The sequence below is a fragment of the Haliotis rubra genome, unplaced genomic scaffold (genome assembly GCF_003918875.1).
Source record: "Haliotis rubra isolate DU_JTF1 unplaced genomic scaffold, ASM391887v1 Scf104, whole genome shotgun sequence".
In the NCBI taxonomy this organism is placed as follows: Eukaryota; Metazoa; Mollusca; class Gastropoda; order Lepetellida; family Haliotidae; genus Haliotis; species Haliotis rubra.
In genome coordinates, this window is record NW_025764937.1 from 43413 (window position 1) to 61500 (window position 18088).

The 18088-nt window shown below is 40.5% G+C and overlaps 1 protein-coding gene across 1 annotated transcript in view; it reads right to left on the bottom strand.

Annotated features, from left to right (window-relative positions):
- The window catches only part of LOC124274004 (integrin alpha-3-like), an 86154-nt gene that overhangs the window by 31021 nt on the left and 37045 nt on the right, over positions 1 to 18088 (bottom strand). The window contains exons 2-9 of the mRNA XM_046709340.1: positions 17222 to 17334; positions 14124 to 14209; positions 12359 to 12577; positions 11681 to 11726; positions 10364 to 10453; positions 9211 to 9293; positions 1337 to 1399; positions 714 to 896 (exon numbers count right to left, since the gene is read on the bottom strand). Of these exons, the coding sequence (XP_046565296.1) occupies positions 714 to 896; positions 1337 to 1399; positions 9211 to 9293; positions 10364 to 10453; positions 11681 to 11726; positions 12359 to 12577; positions 14124 to 14209; positions 17222 to 17334 (883 nt within the window). The remainder of the gene's footprint in view (positions 1 to 713; positions 897 to 1336; positions 1400 to 9210; positions 9294 to 10363; positions 10454 to 11680; positions 11727 to 12358; positions 12578 to 14123; positions 14210 to 17221; positions 17335 to 18088) is intronic.

The following is an 18088-nucleotide window of genomic DNA, read 5'->3' on the forward strand; positions in this document are numbered from 1 at the left end:
GGGTATCAAAATGTTCCAATTATCACTAAGAAGTTACTAAGCAATCAGGATACAAGTTTGACCCTACACACCAATCCCCAGGTATGGAGAAGATTGAGGCGCGCAGTGTAATTAAGTTCTTGCACTTGAAGGGCTGCACTGCACGACAAATTAACGATGAGATGAAATCTGTTTATGGTGATGATGGCCCATCCTATGATACTGTTGTGAGATGGAAAAGGTATTTCCAAACCGGTCACATGTCCCTCTCAGATGAGCCAAGAAGTTGACGCCCCTCACTTACTTATGATATGGACACCGCGAACAAAGTCGAGGCGCTGGATCTGGAAGATCGCCGTGTAACAATACACATGGATATGCATGAGACCGACTGGAGTTATGGCAGTGCATTGGACATCATTCATAACCAGCTGCACATGTCCAAAGTGCCAGCACGCTGGGTTCCTCGCTTAGAGTAAAGAGTGGAAACATGCCTCATCACCACCTCCGAAAAAGGCCAAGGTGCATGAAATCAGGGGACTTCTATTCAGCCGGTCTGCACAAGGTCAAGAAACGGTGGCAGAATTGTGTAGCTCGGGATGGTGACTATGTAGAGAACTCATAAGGACAAGACAGCAAAATATTTTTTGTACCCTGAATTCTTGGTGATAATTAGAACTTTTTGATATCGATCGTATGAACTAAGATATGGAGAGTTGTGGGTTTTGTCTTGCCTGTCTGTTGTCATTGAGGAGGTTCAGGTAGACAAACACCCGCCCTTCATCCATGTAGATTTTCTTCTTGTGATCACTGTCGTCGTTGCTGTCGGTGAAGTACGGAGCCCCGACCAGCAGGTCGTCGAAGTCGTCTCCATTAACATCTACCGTACAAAGGGAGGCACCGAAGTAAGCCCCGGCCTGAAACCATACTGTTCGTTATGATGCGGGACGTCTACTGTTCGTTATGATGCGGGACGGCAGGGTAGCTTAGTGGTTAAGAGTTCGCTGGTTACGCCGAGGACCCGGGATCGATTCTCCACATGGGTTCAATGTGTAAAGCCCTTTTCTGGTGTCCCCCGCCGTGATATTGTTGGAATATTGCCAAAAGCGGCGTTAAACTAAACTCACTCACTCACTTGACAACTTTATCCAGTGCTTCACAGTGCCTGGAAGCTTCGGTCGGACGAGCAAACGCCTTAACCACTAGGCGACCACACTGCCCCATAAGTTGTCAAGGCTTCCAAGCCTTGCGTATCAGAGTATGCTTTAACGTTCTCTATGATTGTGAGACGCTCCTCAACGTATTGTCGCCACCGACACAATGACAGACGCATCATGCGTATCTCTAGGCAACTCACCTGCTCGCCTCTCAACGACTTCACCAATGAAAGTAGGTTGATTGAGTTGATGTAATTGACTACCTGAAATATTTTAAGATAACGTGTTCAGATTGTGTGAGGCATAATTAGTGTAGATGTAAGTAACAACTGCTTTGCTCCGGATGAAACAAAACATCAAGTGTATAACGTTACAGGAGAGCGTTGTAGGTACGTTTTGGAGGTCATTCATGTGGGCAAGTGTTGAAGGAGAGTAATGTATGTAAGTGTTGAAGGAGAGTGATGTATGTGTTGAAGGAGAGTAATGTATGTAAGTGTTGAAGGAGAGTGATGAATGTAAGTGTTGAAGGAGAGTAATGTATGTAAGTGTTGAAGGAGAGTAATGTATGTAAGTGTTGAAGGAGAGTGATGTATGTAAGTGTTGTAGGAGAGTAATGTATGTAAGTGTTGAAGGAGAGTGATGTATGTAAGTGTTGTAGGAGAGTGATGAATGTAAGTGTTAAAGGAGAGTAATGTATGTAAGTGTTGAAGGAGAGTGATGAATGTAAGTGTTGTAGGAGAGTAATGTATGTAAGTGTTGCAGGAGAGTGGTGTATGTAAGTGTTGTAGGAGAGTGATGAATGTAAGTGTTGAAGGAGAGTAATGTATGTAAGTGTTGAAGGAGAGTGCATGTAATGTAAGTGTTGTAAGTGTTGAAGGAGTAATGTATGTAAGTGTTGAAGGAGGGTAATGTATAATGTATGTAAGTGTTGTGTAAGGAGAGTAATGTATGTAAGTGTTGTAGGAGAGTAATGTATGTAAGTGTTGAAGGAGAGTAATGTATGTAAGTGTTGTAGGAGAGTGATGTATGTAAGTGTTGAAGGAGAGTAATGTATGTAAGTGTTGAAGGAGAGTAATGTATGTAAGTGTTGAAGGAGAGTAATGTATGTAAGTGTTGTAGGAGAGTGATGTATGTAAGTGTTGAAGGAGAGTAATGTATGTAAGTGTTGAGGAGAAGGAGAGTAATGTATGTAAGTGTTGAAGGAGAGTGATGTATGTAAGTGTTGAAGGAGAGTAATGTATGTAAGTGTTGTAGGAGAGTGATGTATGTAAGTGTTGAAGGAGAGTGATGTATGTAAGTGTTGAAGGAGATGTAAGTGTTGAAGGAGAGTAATGTATGTAAGTGTTGAAGGAGAGTAATGTATGTAAGTGTTGAAGGAGAGTGATGTATGTAAGTGTTGAAGGAGAGTGATGAATGTTTATGTTGTAGGAGAGTAATGTATGTAAGTGTTGTAGGAGAGTGATGTATGTAAGTGTTGAAGGAGAGTAATGTATGTAAGTGTTGAAGGAGAGTAATGTATGTAAGTGTTGAAGGAGAGTGATGAATGTATGTGTTGTAGGAGAGTGATGAATGTAAGTGTTGAAGGAGGAGTAATGTATGTAAGTGTTGAAGGAGAGTAATGTATGTAAGTGTTGAAGGAGAGTAATGTATGTAAGTGTTGTAGGAGGAGTAATGTATGTAAGTGTTGCAGGAGGAGTAATGTATGTAAGTGTTGTAGGAGAGTAATGTATGTAAGTGTTGTAGGAGAGTAATGTATGTAAGTGTTGAAGGAGGTAATGTATGTAAGTGTTGAAGGAGAGTGTTGTATGAGAGTAATGTAAGTGTTGAAGGAGAGTGATATATGTAAGTGTTGAAGGAGAGTGATGTATGTAAGTGTTGTAAAAAGGAGAGTGATGTAATGTATGTAAGTGTTGAAGGAGAGTGATGTATGTAAGTGTTGAGAAGGAGAGTAATGTATGTAAGTGTTGAAGGAGAGTGATGTATGTAAGTGTTGAAGGAGGATGTGATAATGTATGTAAGTGTTGAAGGAGTGATAATGTATGTAAGTGTTGAAGGAGAGTAATGTATGTAAGTGTTGAAGGAGAGTAATGTATGTAAGTGTTGAAGGAGAGTGATGTATGTAAGTGTTGAAGGAGAGAGATGAATGTATGTAAGTGTTGAAGGAAGTAATGTATGTAAGTGTTGTAGGGAGAGTGATGTATGTAAGTGTTGAAGGAGAGTAATGTATGTAAGTGTTGAGGAGGAGAGTAATGTATGTAAGTGTTGTAGGAGGAGAGTGATGTATGTAAGTGTTGTAGGAGAGTGATGTATGTAAGTGTTGAAGGAGAGTAAATGTAATGTTGTGGAAGTGATGAATGTAAGTGTTGGAGAGTAATGTATGTAAGTGTTGAAGGAGGAGAGTGATGTATGTAAGTGTTGAAGGAGAAGTGATGTATGTAAGTGTTGTAGGAGGATAATGTATGTAAGTGTTGTAGGAGAGTAGTGTATGTAAGTGTTGAAGGAGAGTAATGTATGTAAGTGTTGAAGGAGGTAATGAAGGAATGATATATAAGTGTTGAAGGAGAGTAATGTATGTAAGTGTTGAAGGAGAAGTAATGTATGTAAGTGTTGAATTGTAGGAGAGTGATGTATGTAAAGTGTTGAAGGAGAGTAATGTATGTAAGTGTTGTAGGAGAGTGATGTATGTAAGTGTTGTAGGAGGAGAGATGAATGTATGTAAAGTGTTGTATAAAGGAGAGTAATGTATGTAAGTGTTGAAGGAGAGTAATGTATGTATATAAGTGTTGTAAGAGAGTAGTGTATGTAAGTGTTGTAAGGAGAAGTAATGTATGTAAGTGTTGAAGAGGAAGTGATGTATGTAAGTGTTGTAGGAGAGAGTGATGTATATAAGTGTTGAAGAGAGTAATGTATGTAGAAGTTGAAGGAGAGTGATGTATGTAAAAGTGTTGAAGGAGAGTGATGTATGTAAGTGTTGTTGAGAGGAAGTAGTATGTGTATATAAGTGTTGAAGGAGGAGTGATGTAGTGTGAATAAGTATGTTGGAGGAGAGTAATGTATGTAAGTGTTGTAGGAGAGTAATGTATATAAGTGTTGAAGGAGAGTGATGTATGTAGTGTAGAAGTAGTGTGAAGGAGAGTAATGTATATGTAAGTGTTGAGGAGAGAGTAATGTAAGTATAGGAGAAGTGTTAAGGGAGAGTGATGTATGTATAAGTGTTGTAGGAGAGTAATGTATGTAAGTGTTGTAGGAGAGTAATGTATGTAAGTGTTGAAGGAGAGTAATGTATGTAAGTGTTTGAGAGGAGAGGAATGTATGTAAGTATTGTAAGTGTGAAGAGAGTAATGTATGTAAGTGTTGAAGGAGAGTGATGTATGTAAGTGTTGTAGAGAGAGTAATGTATGTAAAGTGTTGTTGTAGGAGAGTAATGTATGTAAGTGTTGTTGGAGGAGAAGTAATGTATGTAAGTGTTGAGAAAAGGAGAGTAATGTATGTAAGTGTTGAAGGAGAGTAATGTATGTAAAGTGTTGAAGGAGAGTAATGTATGTAAGTGTTGTGAGAGGAGAGTAAGTGTATGTATGTAAAGTGTTGTAGGAGAAGTAATGTATGTAAGTGTTGAAGGAGGAGTAATGTATGTAAGTAAGTGTTGTAGGAGTTGAGAGTGTATGTAAGTGTTGAAGGAGAGTGAATGTATGTAAGTGTTGAAGGAGAGTAATGAGAAGTGAGTAGATGTATGTAAGTGTTGAAGGAGAGTAATGTATGTAAGTGTTGTAGGAGAGTGAATGTATATATGTAAGTGTTGTAGAGAGTGATGAGTGTAAGTGTTGTAAGAGTATGTATGTAAGTGTTGAAGGAGAGTGATGTATGTAAGTGTTGTAGGAGAGAGTAATGTATGTAAGTGTTGTAGGAGAGTATGATGTATGTAAGTGTTGAAGGAGAGTGATGTATGTAAGTGTTGTAGAGAGTAAGTAATGTATGTAAGTGTTGAAGAGAAGTAATGTATGTAAGTGTTGTAGGAGGAGTGATGTATGTAAGTGTTGAAGAGAGTAAGTATGTATGTATGTGAGTGGAGTAGAGTAATGTATGTAAAGTGTTGAAGGAGAGTAATGTATAGTGTTATGTAGAGTGTTGAAGGAGAGTGTAATGTATGTAAGTGTTGTAGGAGAGTAATAATGTATGTAAGTGTTGAAGGAGAAGTAATGTATGTAAGTGTTGAAGTGTTGAAGGAGTAATGTATGTAAGTGTTTGTAGGAGAGTGATGTATGTAAGTGTTGAAGAGGATGTAATGTATTGTAGGAGTAAGTGTTGAAGGAGAGTAATGTATATAAGTGTGTTGTAGGAGGTGATATATATATGTAAGTGTTGAAGGAGGAGTAATGTATGTAAGTGTTGGAGAAGTAATAATGTAAGTGTTGTAAGTGTTGAAGGAGAGTAATGTAATGTAAGTGTTGTAGGAGTAAGTAATGTATGTAAGTGTTGTAGAAGGAGAGTAATGTATGTAAGTGTTGAAGGAGGGAGTAATGTAATGTAAGTGTTGAGGAGAATGTATATGTAAGTGTTGAAGGAGAGTAATGTATGTAAGTGTTGAAGGAGAGAGAAGTGAAGTATGTAAGTGTTGTAGGAGGAGTGATGTATGTAGCTTAAGTAATGTATATGTAAAGTGTTGGAGGAGAGTAATGTATGTAAGTGTTATGGAAGTAAGTGTTGTAGTAGAAGAGAGTAATGTATGTAAGTGTTGAAGAGAGTAATGTAATGTATGTAAGTGTTGAAGGAGAGATGTAAGTGTTAAGAGTATAAGGAAGTGTTGAAGTAAGGATGTAAGTGAAGGAAGTAATATATAAGTGTTGAAGGAGAGTGATGTATGTAAGTGTTGAAGGAGGAAAATGTATGTAAGTGTTGAAGGAGAGTAATGTATGTAAGTGTTGTAGGAGAGTAATGTATGTAAGTGTTGTAGGAGAGTAGTGATGATGTAAAGTGTTATGAGAAGTGTTGTAAGTGTTGGAGAGAGTGATGTATGTAAGTGTTGTAGGAGGAGTAATGTATGTAAGTGTTGAAGGAGAGAGTAATGTAATGTATAAGTGTTGTAGGAGGAGAGTAATGTATGTAAGTGTTGAAGGAGTGATGTATATGTAAGTGTTGTAGGAGGAGAGTGATGTATGTTAAAGTGTTGTAGGAGAGTAATGTATGTAAAGTGTTGAAGGAGAGTAATGTATGTAAGTGTTGTAGGAAGTAAATGTATGTAAAGTGTTGAAGGAGGAAGTAATATGTAAGTGTGTAGGAGAGAGTAATGTATGTAAGTGTTGAGGAGTAAGTATATAAAGTAATGTATGTAAGAGTGTTGAAGGAGAGTAATGTGTAAGTGTTGAAGGAGAGTATGTATGTAAGTGTTGAGAGAGTGAGGAGTGTTGTTGAAGGAGAGTGATGTATGTGTAAGTGTTGTATTGGAGAAAGTAATGTATGTAAGTGTTGTAGAGGAAAGTGATGTATATAAGTGTTGAAGGAGAGTAATGTATGTAAGTGTTGAAGGAGAGTAATGTATAAGTGTTGAAGGAAGTGATGTATGTAAGTGTTGTAGGAGAGTGATGTATATGTAAAGTGTTGAAGGAGAGTAATGTATGTAAGTGTTGAAGGGAGAGTAATGAATGTAAGTGTTGAAGAGGAGAGTAATGTATGTAAGAAGTATTGAAGAGAGTGATGTATGTAAGTGTTGTAGGAGAGTAATGTATGTAAGTGTTGAAGGAGAGTAATGTATGTAAGTGTTGTAGGAGGAGAGTGATGTGTATGTAAGTGTTGAAGGAGAGTGTATGTAAATGTGTATGTAAGTGTATGATAGAGTGTTGAAGAGGAGAGTAATGTATGTAAGTGTTGAAGAGAGAGTGATGTATATAAGTGTTGAAGGAGAGAGGAGGAGTAATGTATGAAGAGTAAGTGTTAGAAGGAGAGTGATGTATGTAAAGTGTTGTAGAGAAGAGTGATGTATGTAAAGGAGTGTTGTAGGAGAGTGATGTATGTAAGTGTTGTAGGAGAAGTAATGTATATATAAAAGTGTTGTAGGAGGAGAGTGTATGAAGTGATGTATGTGATATATAAGTGTTGAAGGAGGAGTGATGTATGTAAGTGTTGTAGGAGAGTAATGTATATAAGTGTTTAGAAGGAGAGTAATGTATGTAGAAGTGTTGAAGGAGGAAATGTAATGTATGTAAGTGTTGAAGGAGAGTAATGTATGTAAGTGTTGAAGAAGGAGAGTGATGTATGTAAAGTGTTGTAGGAGAGTAAGTGTATGTAAAGTGTTGAAGGAGTGTGATGAATGTATGTAAGTGTTGTAGGAGAGTAATGTATGTAAGTGTTGAAGGAGGAGAGTAATGTTATATAAGTGTTGAGAGAGTGATGTATGTAAGTGTTGTAGGAGGAAGTAATGTATGTAAGTGTTGAAGGAGAGTAATGTATGTAAGTGTTGTAGGAGGAGTAATGTATGTAAGTGTTGAAGGAGAGTGATGTATGTAAGTGTTGTAGGAGAGTGTGTATGTAAGTGTTGAAGGAGAGTAATGTATGTAAAGTGTTGTGGGAGGAGAGTAATGTATGTAGAGTGTTGAAGGTGGAGTGATGTATGTAAGTGTTGAAGGAGAAGTGATGTATGTAAGTGTTGTAGGAGGAGAGTGATGTATGTAAGTGTTGTAGGAGAGTGATGTATATAAGTGTTGAAGGAAGAGTGTATGTAAGTGTTGTAGGAGAGTAATGTATGTAAGTGTTCAAGAAGGAGTGATGTATGTAGTGTTGAAGAGGAGAGTAATGTATGTAAGTGTTGAAGGAGAGTGATGTATGTAAGTGTTGAAGGAGAGTGATGAATATAAGTGTTGTAGGAGAAGTAATGTATGTAAGTGTTAAGTGAGATGATTATTTGAGTGTTGAAGGAAGTGATGTAAGTGTTGAAGGAAGTAATGTATGTAAAGGAGAGGAGAGTAATGTATGTAAGTGTTGTAGGAGAGTAATGTATGTAAGTGTTGTAGGAGAGTAATGTATGTAAGTGTTGTTGAAGGAGAGTAATGTATGTAAGTGTTGAAGGAGAGTAATGTATGTAAGTGTTGAAGGAGAGTAATGTATGTAAGTGTTGTAAGTGTTGTAGGAGGGTATTGTATGTAAGTGTTGAAGGAGAGTAATGTATGTAAGTGTTGGAGGAGAGTGATGAATGTAAGTGTTGTAGTAGAGTAATGTATGTAAGTGTTGAAGTAGAGTGATGAATGTAAGTGATGTAGGAGAGTAATGTATGTACCTGTTGAAGGAGAGTGATGTATGTAAGTGTTGTAGGAGAGTAATGTATGTAAGTGTTGAAGGAGAGTAATGTATGTAAGTGTTGTAGGAGAGCAGTGTATGTTAGTGTTGTAGGAGAGTGATGTATGTAAGTGTTGTAGGAGAGTGATGAATGTAAGTGTTGTAGGAGAGTAATGTATGTAAGTGTTGTAGGAGAGTAATGTATTTAAGTGTTGAGGGAGAGTAATGTATGTTAGTGTTGAAGGAGAGTAATGTATGTAAGTATTGTAGGAGAGTGATGTATGTAAGTGTTGAAGGAGAGTGATGTATGTAAGTGTTGTAGGAGGGTAATGTATGTAAGTGTTGAAGGAGAGTGATGTATGTAAGTGTTGAAGGAGAGTAATGAATGTAAGTGTTGTAGGAGAGTAATGTATGTAAGTGTTGAAGGAGAGTGATGTATGTAAGTGTTGTAGGATTGTGCTGTAGTTAAGTGTTGTAGGATAGTGTTGTATGTAAGTGTTGTAGGATAGTGTTGTAGGTAAGTGTTGACGGATAGTGTTGTAGGATAGTTCTGTAGGTAAGTGTTGTAAGATAGTGCTGTATGTAAGTGTTGTAGGATAGTGCTGTAGGTAAGTGCTGTAGGATAGTGCTGTAGGGAAGTCTTGGAGGGAATTGATGCAACAAAGCAGGACAGGACGTGTACAACTGTTGTCGTTGCAACTGATAATATACAGTGACTGCATCACGTGACGTAAATACTGGCCCACTTGAAGAATTAATTAGGAACATTCTTTATTATAATATGGATGTCATTATTCATTAAACTTACGTAGACTATATCTGCACGTGGAGCACCTGCAGCAAAGCAGGTGTCTTTTTGACCGCACAACTTCCCCGTGACCACAGAGTAGCCTGTTGGTCAATCACCATGGTTATCAAACATGTCATATAAAGTCATTGCAGCAATACAGTCAACCAAGTAAGCGGCCTGACTACCCGATCCCCTTAGTCACCTCGTATGACAAACATGGGTAGCTGAAGACCAATTCTAACTCAGATTTTCAAGGGATCCATAAACAAACATAAGGAGTGAGTGAGTTTGGTTTTACGCCGCTTTCAGCAATATTCCAGGAATATCACGGCGGGGGACACCAGAAATGGGCTTCACACATTGTACCCATGTGGGGAATCGAACCCGAGTCTTCAGCGTGACGAGCGAACGCTTTAGCCACTAGGCTACCCAACTCCTCCCAGTTGTATAAGAGGTGCATTATGGTCTGATGTGCACCCCTGTAAATTATAGTAGGGTGAAATTTGGTTAAATGTCGTATTATATAGTTTTGCACGTGTATGGAAATGTGAATGTGGGTGTTTCTGTGTGTGCGTGTGCCTGTGTGTGTGTGTGTGTGCGTACGTGTGCGTGTGTGTGCGCGTGTGTTTCGTTGTATTAGTCCTGATCGATGTCAGTTTCAGACTGCCAGTCCACTGAGATACCATACCGCCTTTCAGCATGTATGAACTCGTGATGAAGATTCGGGTTAGAATTAGTCTTCAGCAACCATTGGTTGCTGTAAGAGGCGACTAACGGGATCGGTTGGTCAGGCTCTCTGTACTGGTTGAGACATGTCATCGGTTCCCAGTTGCGTAGACTCAGACTGATGCTCATACTGTTGATTGTCCCTGGAGTGTCCTGAAATATTGCTGAGTGCGGCGTAAAACAACAGCAAACCATCCCTTGACAGGCATGCCTCACCAGGACCCAGTGTACTGAAGTAGACCATCGATATACGCAGTTGGGATACGATGACGCGTTAACCAGCCGATCCCGTTAGCTTCTTACGGCAAGCATAGGTTACTGAAGACCAATTCTACTTAGATCTTCACGGGTCACCATCTTATAATACACTGCCGGAATAGAATTATAGGTATGAGAATGACGGGCCTTCCGCTGTCTGGTCAAACTCTCTGTCCACTGAACTTACCAAGGTATGAAAATTCGGCAATACGAAAGGGCATTTCTAATTCCAGTCTCATCACAATGTCGCCCTCCTTTTTCAGCAAAACGACTCCTCCTGAAAAGAGACAAGATATCATTTCAGAGAAAATATTGTTTTACGACGCGTTCAGCAATATTCAATCGATATGGCTGCGTATAATTGGTAGGTAGATAAGGTTTTAGGGCGACCTGTATAATTGGAAACAGTCCTGGAGTTGCGTCCCCTTTCAAGGAGTTGCGCCCCCTTGCCCGCTTCGCGCGCTGAGGCAGATGCCGTCTAGTCTGTCATACAGACCCTGAAGCAAATATATCCAAGAAAGCCCACGCAAGTCTAGAAAATGTGGCAAGTCTAGATTTCCTCAGCTTCTGAAAATGAAGAAAGTCTCAGGGCTCATTTTCATTACATTACTTTTTTTTTAGACTAGTTGTTAGCGTAGATGCCGTCCAACAGTAGCCGTTACCAGCTGATGCTGGGATATAGCACATGAAACCTACTTGTTACTGTGTAATTCTTATGTCACAAATTACGGAAGCGGAATGTTGTCCTGACTCAAAGCATGGAGAACTAGCGTGTCTGGACGAAGAATAATCACTCCCCATTATGTCACATTACACAGAGCAACTGTTGGTGTCGTGATCGTGGATAGAACATAGGAGAACATAGCAATATTTTACACTGCCATCAGCTTTCGATAAACAACGTCAGCATTGACGTGACAACGCGGATAACGTAATCGTTAGTATTTTGGTTTGTTTCAAATCTGGTTATCAATTTTCTCTGCCCCGGTGTCGAACAAGAAACTGAAATAGAAAAATAATTAATCATCGCAGTTGTACCCTGCGTATATTATGGTAAGGTTGATAAAACATAACCCCCCCCCCCAAAAAAAAACAAACAAAAACAAAAATCAAAACAAACAAAAACCCAAACAAACCAAAAAACCCTTTTTAAAAGAGTGATGAGCATGGGTTATCGCAGTGGATGAAATAAGGCCCCTCCGACCGCCGAGACGGTCTAGATTTCGGACGGACGGTCTAAATTTACAGCTAGTCAGCTCGATGGCTGGTAAATCTTTTAGATATTCTATACATCCGAGAAAATTCACCATATTTGGTCTGGTTAAATCCATTTTGGGCTTGTAACATTTTGAAGTTACCAGCCCTGATGTCTGGCTGGATTTTTGGCTTATTTCATACACTGGTCATCACTAAGATCCAACTGTGCACACTTCGGAAAGATAGATTCCACCAGTTGTTTACAGATGTATGAAGTATAAAATCTAATATTTTATGTATTGCATACCCCTCCATTCCTTGAATCCTGGGACGCCAATCAACACGCTGCCATCCTATAACGAAGAATTAGATTGGAGGAATTTCGTCATTTAATTTACTGTTTGATTGTAAATGTAAGAATACGAACGTAAACAGTTGTATAGTGAGTGAGTGAGTGAGTGAGTGAGGATTGCTGTCAGCAATATTCCAGCAAGGGACACTAGAAATGGGAATCACACATTGTACCCATGTGGGGAATCGAACCCGGGTCTGCGGCGTGATGAACAAACGCTTTAACCACAAGGCTACCTGGCAGTGGTAGAACACGCCATTCCAAAATGCCATCTTACCACTACCATTGTCGTAAGTACATGTTATAGTATTAGTGCCATGTTTGGGGCATACAAACCGATTCTTGGGTTTCAGTATAATCAACTTTATGCTGAGATCGTATGAGATGAATTCCCAATTGCATTGTTATGTACATAGATACGGCTCAATAGATAATAATATGGTACGAGATTAACCTCTACTCGTGGTGTTTATACAGTAAACCACTGTTGCGTCAAACTTCGAATAATTCGATGTGTCGAATCCGGTTATCTCGAAGTAATAGCTTGGACCCTTCGTATTCCTAATTTGGTCATAAAATTCGGTTGTTTCGAAGGGGTGCAGGTTTATGTGCTCTGTCTGGGAGTGAACTTACTGCCATTGCGTCACCAGACATCCCGGCTTGACCCATACCGTTCAAGTAAACGGACTTGCTAATTCCGCTGTCGAGGTAAATTTCTTTGAAATAGGTTTTAATGTCCAAAGGGTAGAATTCTGCTGGTCGCATGTTGACGTTGTCATTAACACAGCGGCCTATCAGAAAGGCAGCCCCACTTCCCTCATAACGAAGGTCATTGAATCGAGGTGCGCAGACCTGGAGTGAACAATCATTTATCAATGTTAAATCAATCTAACATATGTTATATTTGGGATTACACTTTCTTAGTAAAGTACAGATTCTAGTACTTTTGGGGTTGAGTCCCATCCGGGATTCGAACCCGCACCCTCAGAGTCAGGCACCTAATCGCCAGCACACAAAGTCAGACGCCTAGACCGCTCAGCCACCGCGGCTTCCACAAAATGGAAGTCGGACAACTGGTAGTCTAGACTGCGGACTTTGTGTACCCCTCTGATAAGTGTTAATTGGCACGGCTCCCACGGCCGAAAGCTATGAAATACACAATGCCATTTTAGAAAGTGGTCAAATGTAACATATGTTATATTTGGGATTACACTTTCTTAGTAAAGTACAGATTCTACTACTTTTTGGGTTGAGTCCCATCCGGAATTCGAACCCGCACCCTCAGAGTTAGACACCTAATCGCCAGACGCCTAGACCGCTCAGCCACCGCGACTTCCACAGTGGGTTTTAATGATAAATTTCTGTGTAACGTTAAATCAATCATTGACCAACAGAAAAACTGGTTTCGTTGACAGTATTTTACATTGTAATGACTTCAATGTATTGGTCCGCATGCTCACAGTGGTCTTACAGCATTGAATACACAACGCCATTTAAAAAGTGGTCAGATGTAACACATGTTATATTTTGCATTACAATTTCTCAGTAAAGTACAGATTCTAGCATGGGTTGGGTTGTGGAAACTTTGATGGCTCAGTGGGTTAGACGGCTAGCTTTGTGTACTGGCGATTAAGTGCCTGTGGGTTCGAATACCGGGTGGTGAACAGCCGTACAAGAATCTTTACTTAGAAGGTGTAAACACAAATATAACATGCGTCATATTTTACATTTTCAAAGATAAATTTCACAGTTTTAATGATAAATGTCTGTGTAACGAGCTGTTTGTATATAACTCTTGATAGGTTGGTACAACACGAAGCCGGATGTTATCGGGTGCAGTAATTGGTAATTTGGTACATAAACCTCCAGCTTGCACAATACCTCACATGCGCTTCGTTTCACATTGTTACAACAGTTTTATTCACAAGTTACAAAAACTATTTAGTGTAATCAGACACCAACACCGCTGGACAGGCCTCATCAATAGATTCTCATTAACGATCACTGTAGAGGGATGTTCGTAATTGAGTCTGGACCAAGCAAACCCATGTTTGTTTACTCGTTGTTTGTTTGTTTGTTTATCGCCGCACTCAGCAATATGAGAGCTATATGAATGTTCGAGCCTGGACCAGACAATCCAGTGATCAACAGCATGAGCATCGATCTGCTTATTTGGATACGATGACATGTGTCAACCGTCAGCGAGACTGTCCACCCGATCCCGTTAGCCGCCTCTTACGACAAGCATAGGCTGTTTAAGACCAATTCTAACGCGGTGGATCTTCACGGGTAAACCAGTGATTCTAAGTGCGTCATCGCGTCTGACCAACGAGCCATTTACTCGCCCCAATTATAACCCGGAATGATTTTACTGATTATGAACTATTCGAAGACTTACAGTGGTCGAGTCGTTGGTCTGTACGATGACGGAGCCGTACATCTCATTGTCAACGTACCACGCTCCTGAAGGCGCCTCTGTGATTTCTGGAAAGGTCAGATATTCAAAGTGAGCATCTTGATAAAGAAGGGTGCGGGAGGGTGCAAGCCGTATCCTTGCGTGGATATGTAATGATCCTCACCAGGACTTTCAGCGACGTTTGTGAGGCGGACGTGCCAAAGGGAAGACACTCGCTACTGACAGTGTAAAGATGATTGTGAACTCTCTTGTGATGTGGCCCATTTGTATATGCAAGGTGCGCTGTTCGTATGAACTTTTGATCGTCACCATGCTTGAATCATTTCTCTTTTGCCTTTGAGTATACAGTACAACCACATAGCTCTATTTGGTCTGGCTTGGTTGTAGCAATATTCAAACTGTATGGCGGCGGTTTGTAAATAATCGAGTCTGGACCAGACCATCCAGTGATCAACAGCATGAACATTGATCTACGCAATTGGGAAACGCTGACATGTGCCAACCAAGTCAGCGAACCTCTTACAAACAATTCTTACAAAAATCTCGCTAGTCGCCTTTTACGACAAGCATGGGTTACTGAGGTTAGGTCTACTAATGCCTACAGTGAATAATGCCTACAGGGAATAATAGCTACAACGTTTGCAGTGACAGCGATACGCTTACCTGCACACAAGTAGATTGTTCCACTTAGTGTGCACTATTGCCCACAAAGGGATTAGGGGAGGCCAGCAAGGAGAGTAAAGAGTAAGATCAAGAGTATTAAATCGTTAGCTAGCTTATGTTTTGATAATTCCATACGCATTTAGTTCTCACACGAGAAGGAAATTGAAGAGTAAAGTAATTAATAGAGAGGTTATTAAAGGGAGAAGGAAATGTATTGCTTTAAAATTGAAGAATAGAGTAATTACTTGAGAGATTATTAAAGGGAGAAGGAAATGTATTGCTTTAAAATGCTTGTGATACAAATCTTCATTGCAAATCATGGCAAATCCCAAGAAAGTCGAATACTTCACATCACAGAAAGGAGGACAGCAGGTACTCTTGGGAGGATACCGCTACAGACTCAACAACAGGCGACAGACGTGTGTACACTGGAAGTGTGTTCAAGGTGGCTGCTTTGGCAAGTGTACGACAGTCGGACAGTTTGTTCGGAATCAGACCCCACACAACCACCCACAAGAAGACCAGGTAGCCCTGAAGATTGCCAGTTCCCTGAGGCAGCGGGTACAGACTGAGACGACGCCAGTTCAGGTGATCTACGATGAGGAGATTTCCCGACTTGACCGAGGTGAAGCGGCAACAGTCAAGTCGTTCCATTCTATGAAGAGTGGACTCTACAAGCAGAGACGGAAGATGATGCCGCCACTTCCCCAGACGCTCAGCGAGGTGAATCTACCCGACTTCTTCAAGGAGACTACAGATGGACTGCCCTTCCTCTGCATTGATGACGGTGATGATGACAAGATTCTCTGCTTCGCCACAAGTGACCGCCTGACCCTCCTGCAAGAAGTGGACACCCTCTACATGGACGGCACCTTCTACTCCTGTCCTCCTCTCTGGGATCAGCTGTACGTCATCCATGGCCTAGTCGGAGGAAGATGACCCAGTTGGTCTTCTGTCTACTGCCGAATCGTCAACGCCGCACCTATGAACGCCTGCTACGTCTCCTGAACGACAAGATCCAGCAGACAACGGGATCGCCCCTCCAGCCTGATGTCATCCAGACGGATTTCGAAATCGCTGCCATCAACGCTGTTGAGACCGTCTTCCCCAACTGCGACGTCCGTGGATGCTATTTCCACTACAGCCAGGCTCTCTGGAGGAAAGTACAGAACCTCGGCTTCAGCGAAGCCTACCAGCAGGATCCTGAGGTCCACAGATGGGTCCGACGAGCAGCAGCACTCCCCCCTCCTCCCAGTGGCCATGGTACAAAATGCCTGGATAGAGGTCATGGACGACGCCCCTGCCATTGGACAGAAGGATGAGTTCCAGGACTACATCACCAGCACCTGGGTAGACGACCATGCACGGTTCCGAGCCGGACTATGGAATCACCACGACACCAGCGGCCCAAGGACGAACAATCATCTCGAGGGTTGGCATTCGCATCTCAACAAGACCGTCCAGAGAGCCAACCCGAACATTTTCGCTCTTGTGAAGGTTCTGCAGAAGCTGGAGAAAGCGGAGAGAAATAAGCTGGTGCAGATGGCTCATGGCGCCCGTCCCCCCACCCCGCAAGAGGACGTACACAGAAATTGACCAGAGACTCACTCGTCTGAAGGCCCAGCTGACATCTGGTATCAAGACACCCCTGGAATTCCTGACTGCTGCAGGATATTTGATCAAGCTAGCTTGAAAACCAAATGACTATGTTGATGAATGTGTGAAACTGTGTGTATACATGTAAATTACTTTTGGTTACCACAATGACTTTATTAATGAATGTGGTAGTTGACTGTGTGAAAGATGTATATATGTATATATAATCATGAATCAAATTAAGTTTTAATTACATTTTAATCCAAATAAATGATTATGTTTATTTATGTAAATTTATTTATCTCAAAACAAACTACTATGTGAAAGATATGAATAAAGTTTAAGAAAATTAAGAAAAATATGACAACAATGTGAAAGATATGTATATGAATGTACATATGTATATGAATGACCAAATAAAATGTCTCTCAACATAGAAAGTTACTGTTTTCTATATACTGTAGGCATTAGTGCACTTTGAAATAGGACCATGCCACTTTATTGAAAGGTTGAAGGCAGGTGCAATCAGCAGCACTGGGGCGTAAAGTTGTTTATTTAACACTGTAGGCATTATTCACTGTAGGCATTAGTAGACTCCACCGTTACTGAAGATCAATTCTAACCCGGATCTTCACGGGTTCACATAGTTCTGGGTTTAAACATATTCACTGACATTTAGAACGAGTTTAATTTCTTCTGGGAACTAGTTACATATATTAAGATGCTTCTCACTATTTGCACTGCCCATACTTTGCCTGTCATTATAATATAATGTATGCGGGCCGGAGGCCTTATGTACAATAAACAATCTTGACCATTACCTCTCCGGAAATGCATCTTGACACAGCTAAAAGGCTCTGTGACATCACACTCGTGTGTGGCACCAGTAGAGTTCCGTCGTTCGGAGTTGTCTTTTGGGGCGCCTACAATGATCCTAAAACACGGAACAGCGACATTGGTTCAGGATCTACAATTTACAATCATTGCTGATATTGTTACTGAACTCGTTACATGATCAACCAAAACTGGCAATGCCCTGAATATGCTTTATTACTGAACTCGTTACATGATCAACCAAAACTGGCAATCCCCTGAATATGCTTTATTACTGAACTCGTTACATGATAAACCAAAACTGGCAATCCCCTGAATATGCTTTATTACTGAACTCGTTACATGATCAACCAAAACTGGCAATCCCCTGAATATGCTTTATTACTGAACTCGTTACATGATCAACCAAAACTGGCAATCCCCTGAATATGCTTTATTACTGAACTCGTTACATGATCAACCAAAACTGGCAATCCCCTGAATATGCTTTATTACTGAACTCGTTACATGATCAACCAAAACTGGCAATCCCCTGAACATGCTTTATTACTGAACTCGTTACATGATCAACCAAATCTGGCAATCCCCTGAATATGCTTTATTACTGAACTCGTTACATGATCAACCAAAACTGGCAATCCCCTGAATATGCTTTATTACTGAACTCGTTACATGATAAACCAAATCTGGCAATCCCCTGAATATGCTTTATTACTGAACTCGTTACATGATCAACCAAAACTGGCAATCCCCTGAATATGCTTTATTTGCCAAGTCACTCCTTCCGTAACAAGATCTTATGTAAATACAGGACTCAATCTCCCCGTCATATAATTATGTACACATGGAAAAAG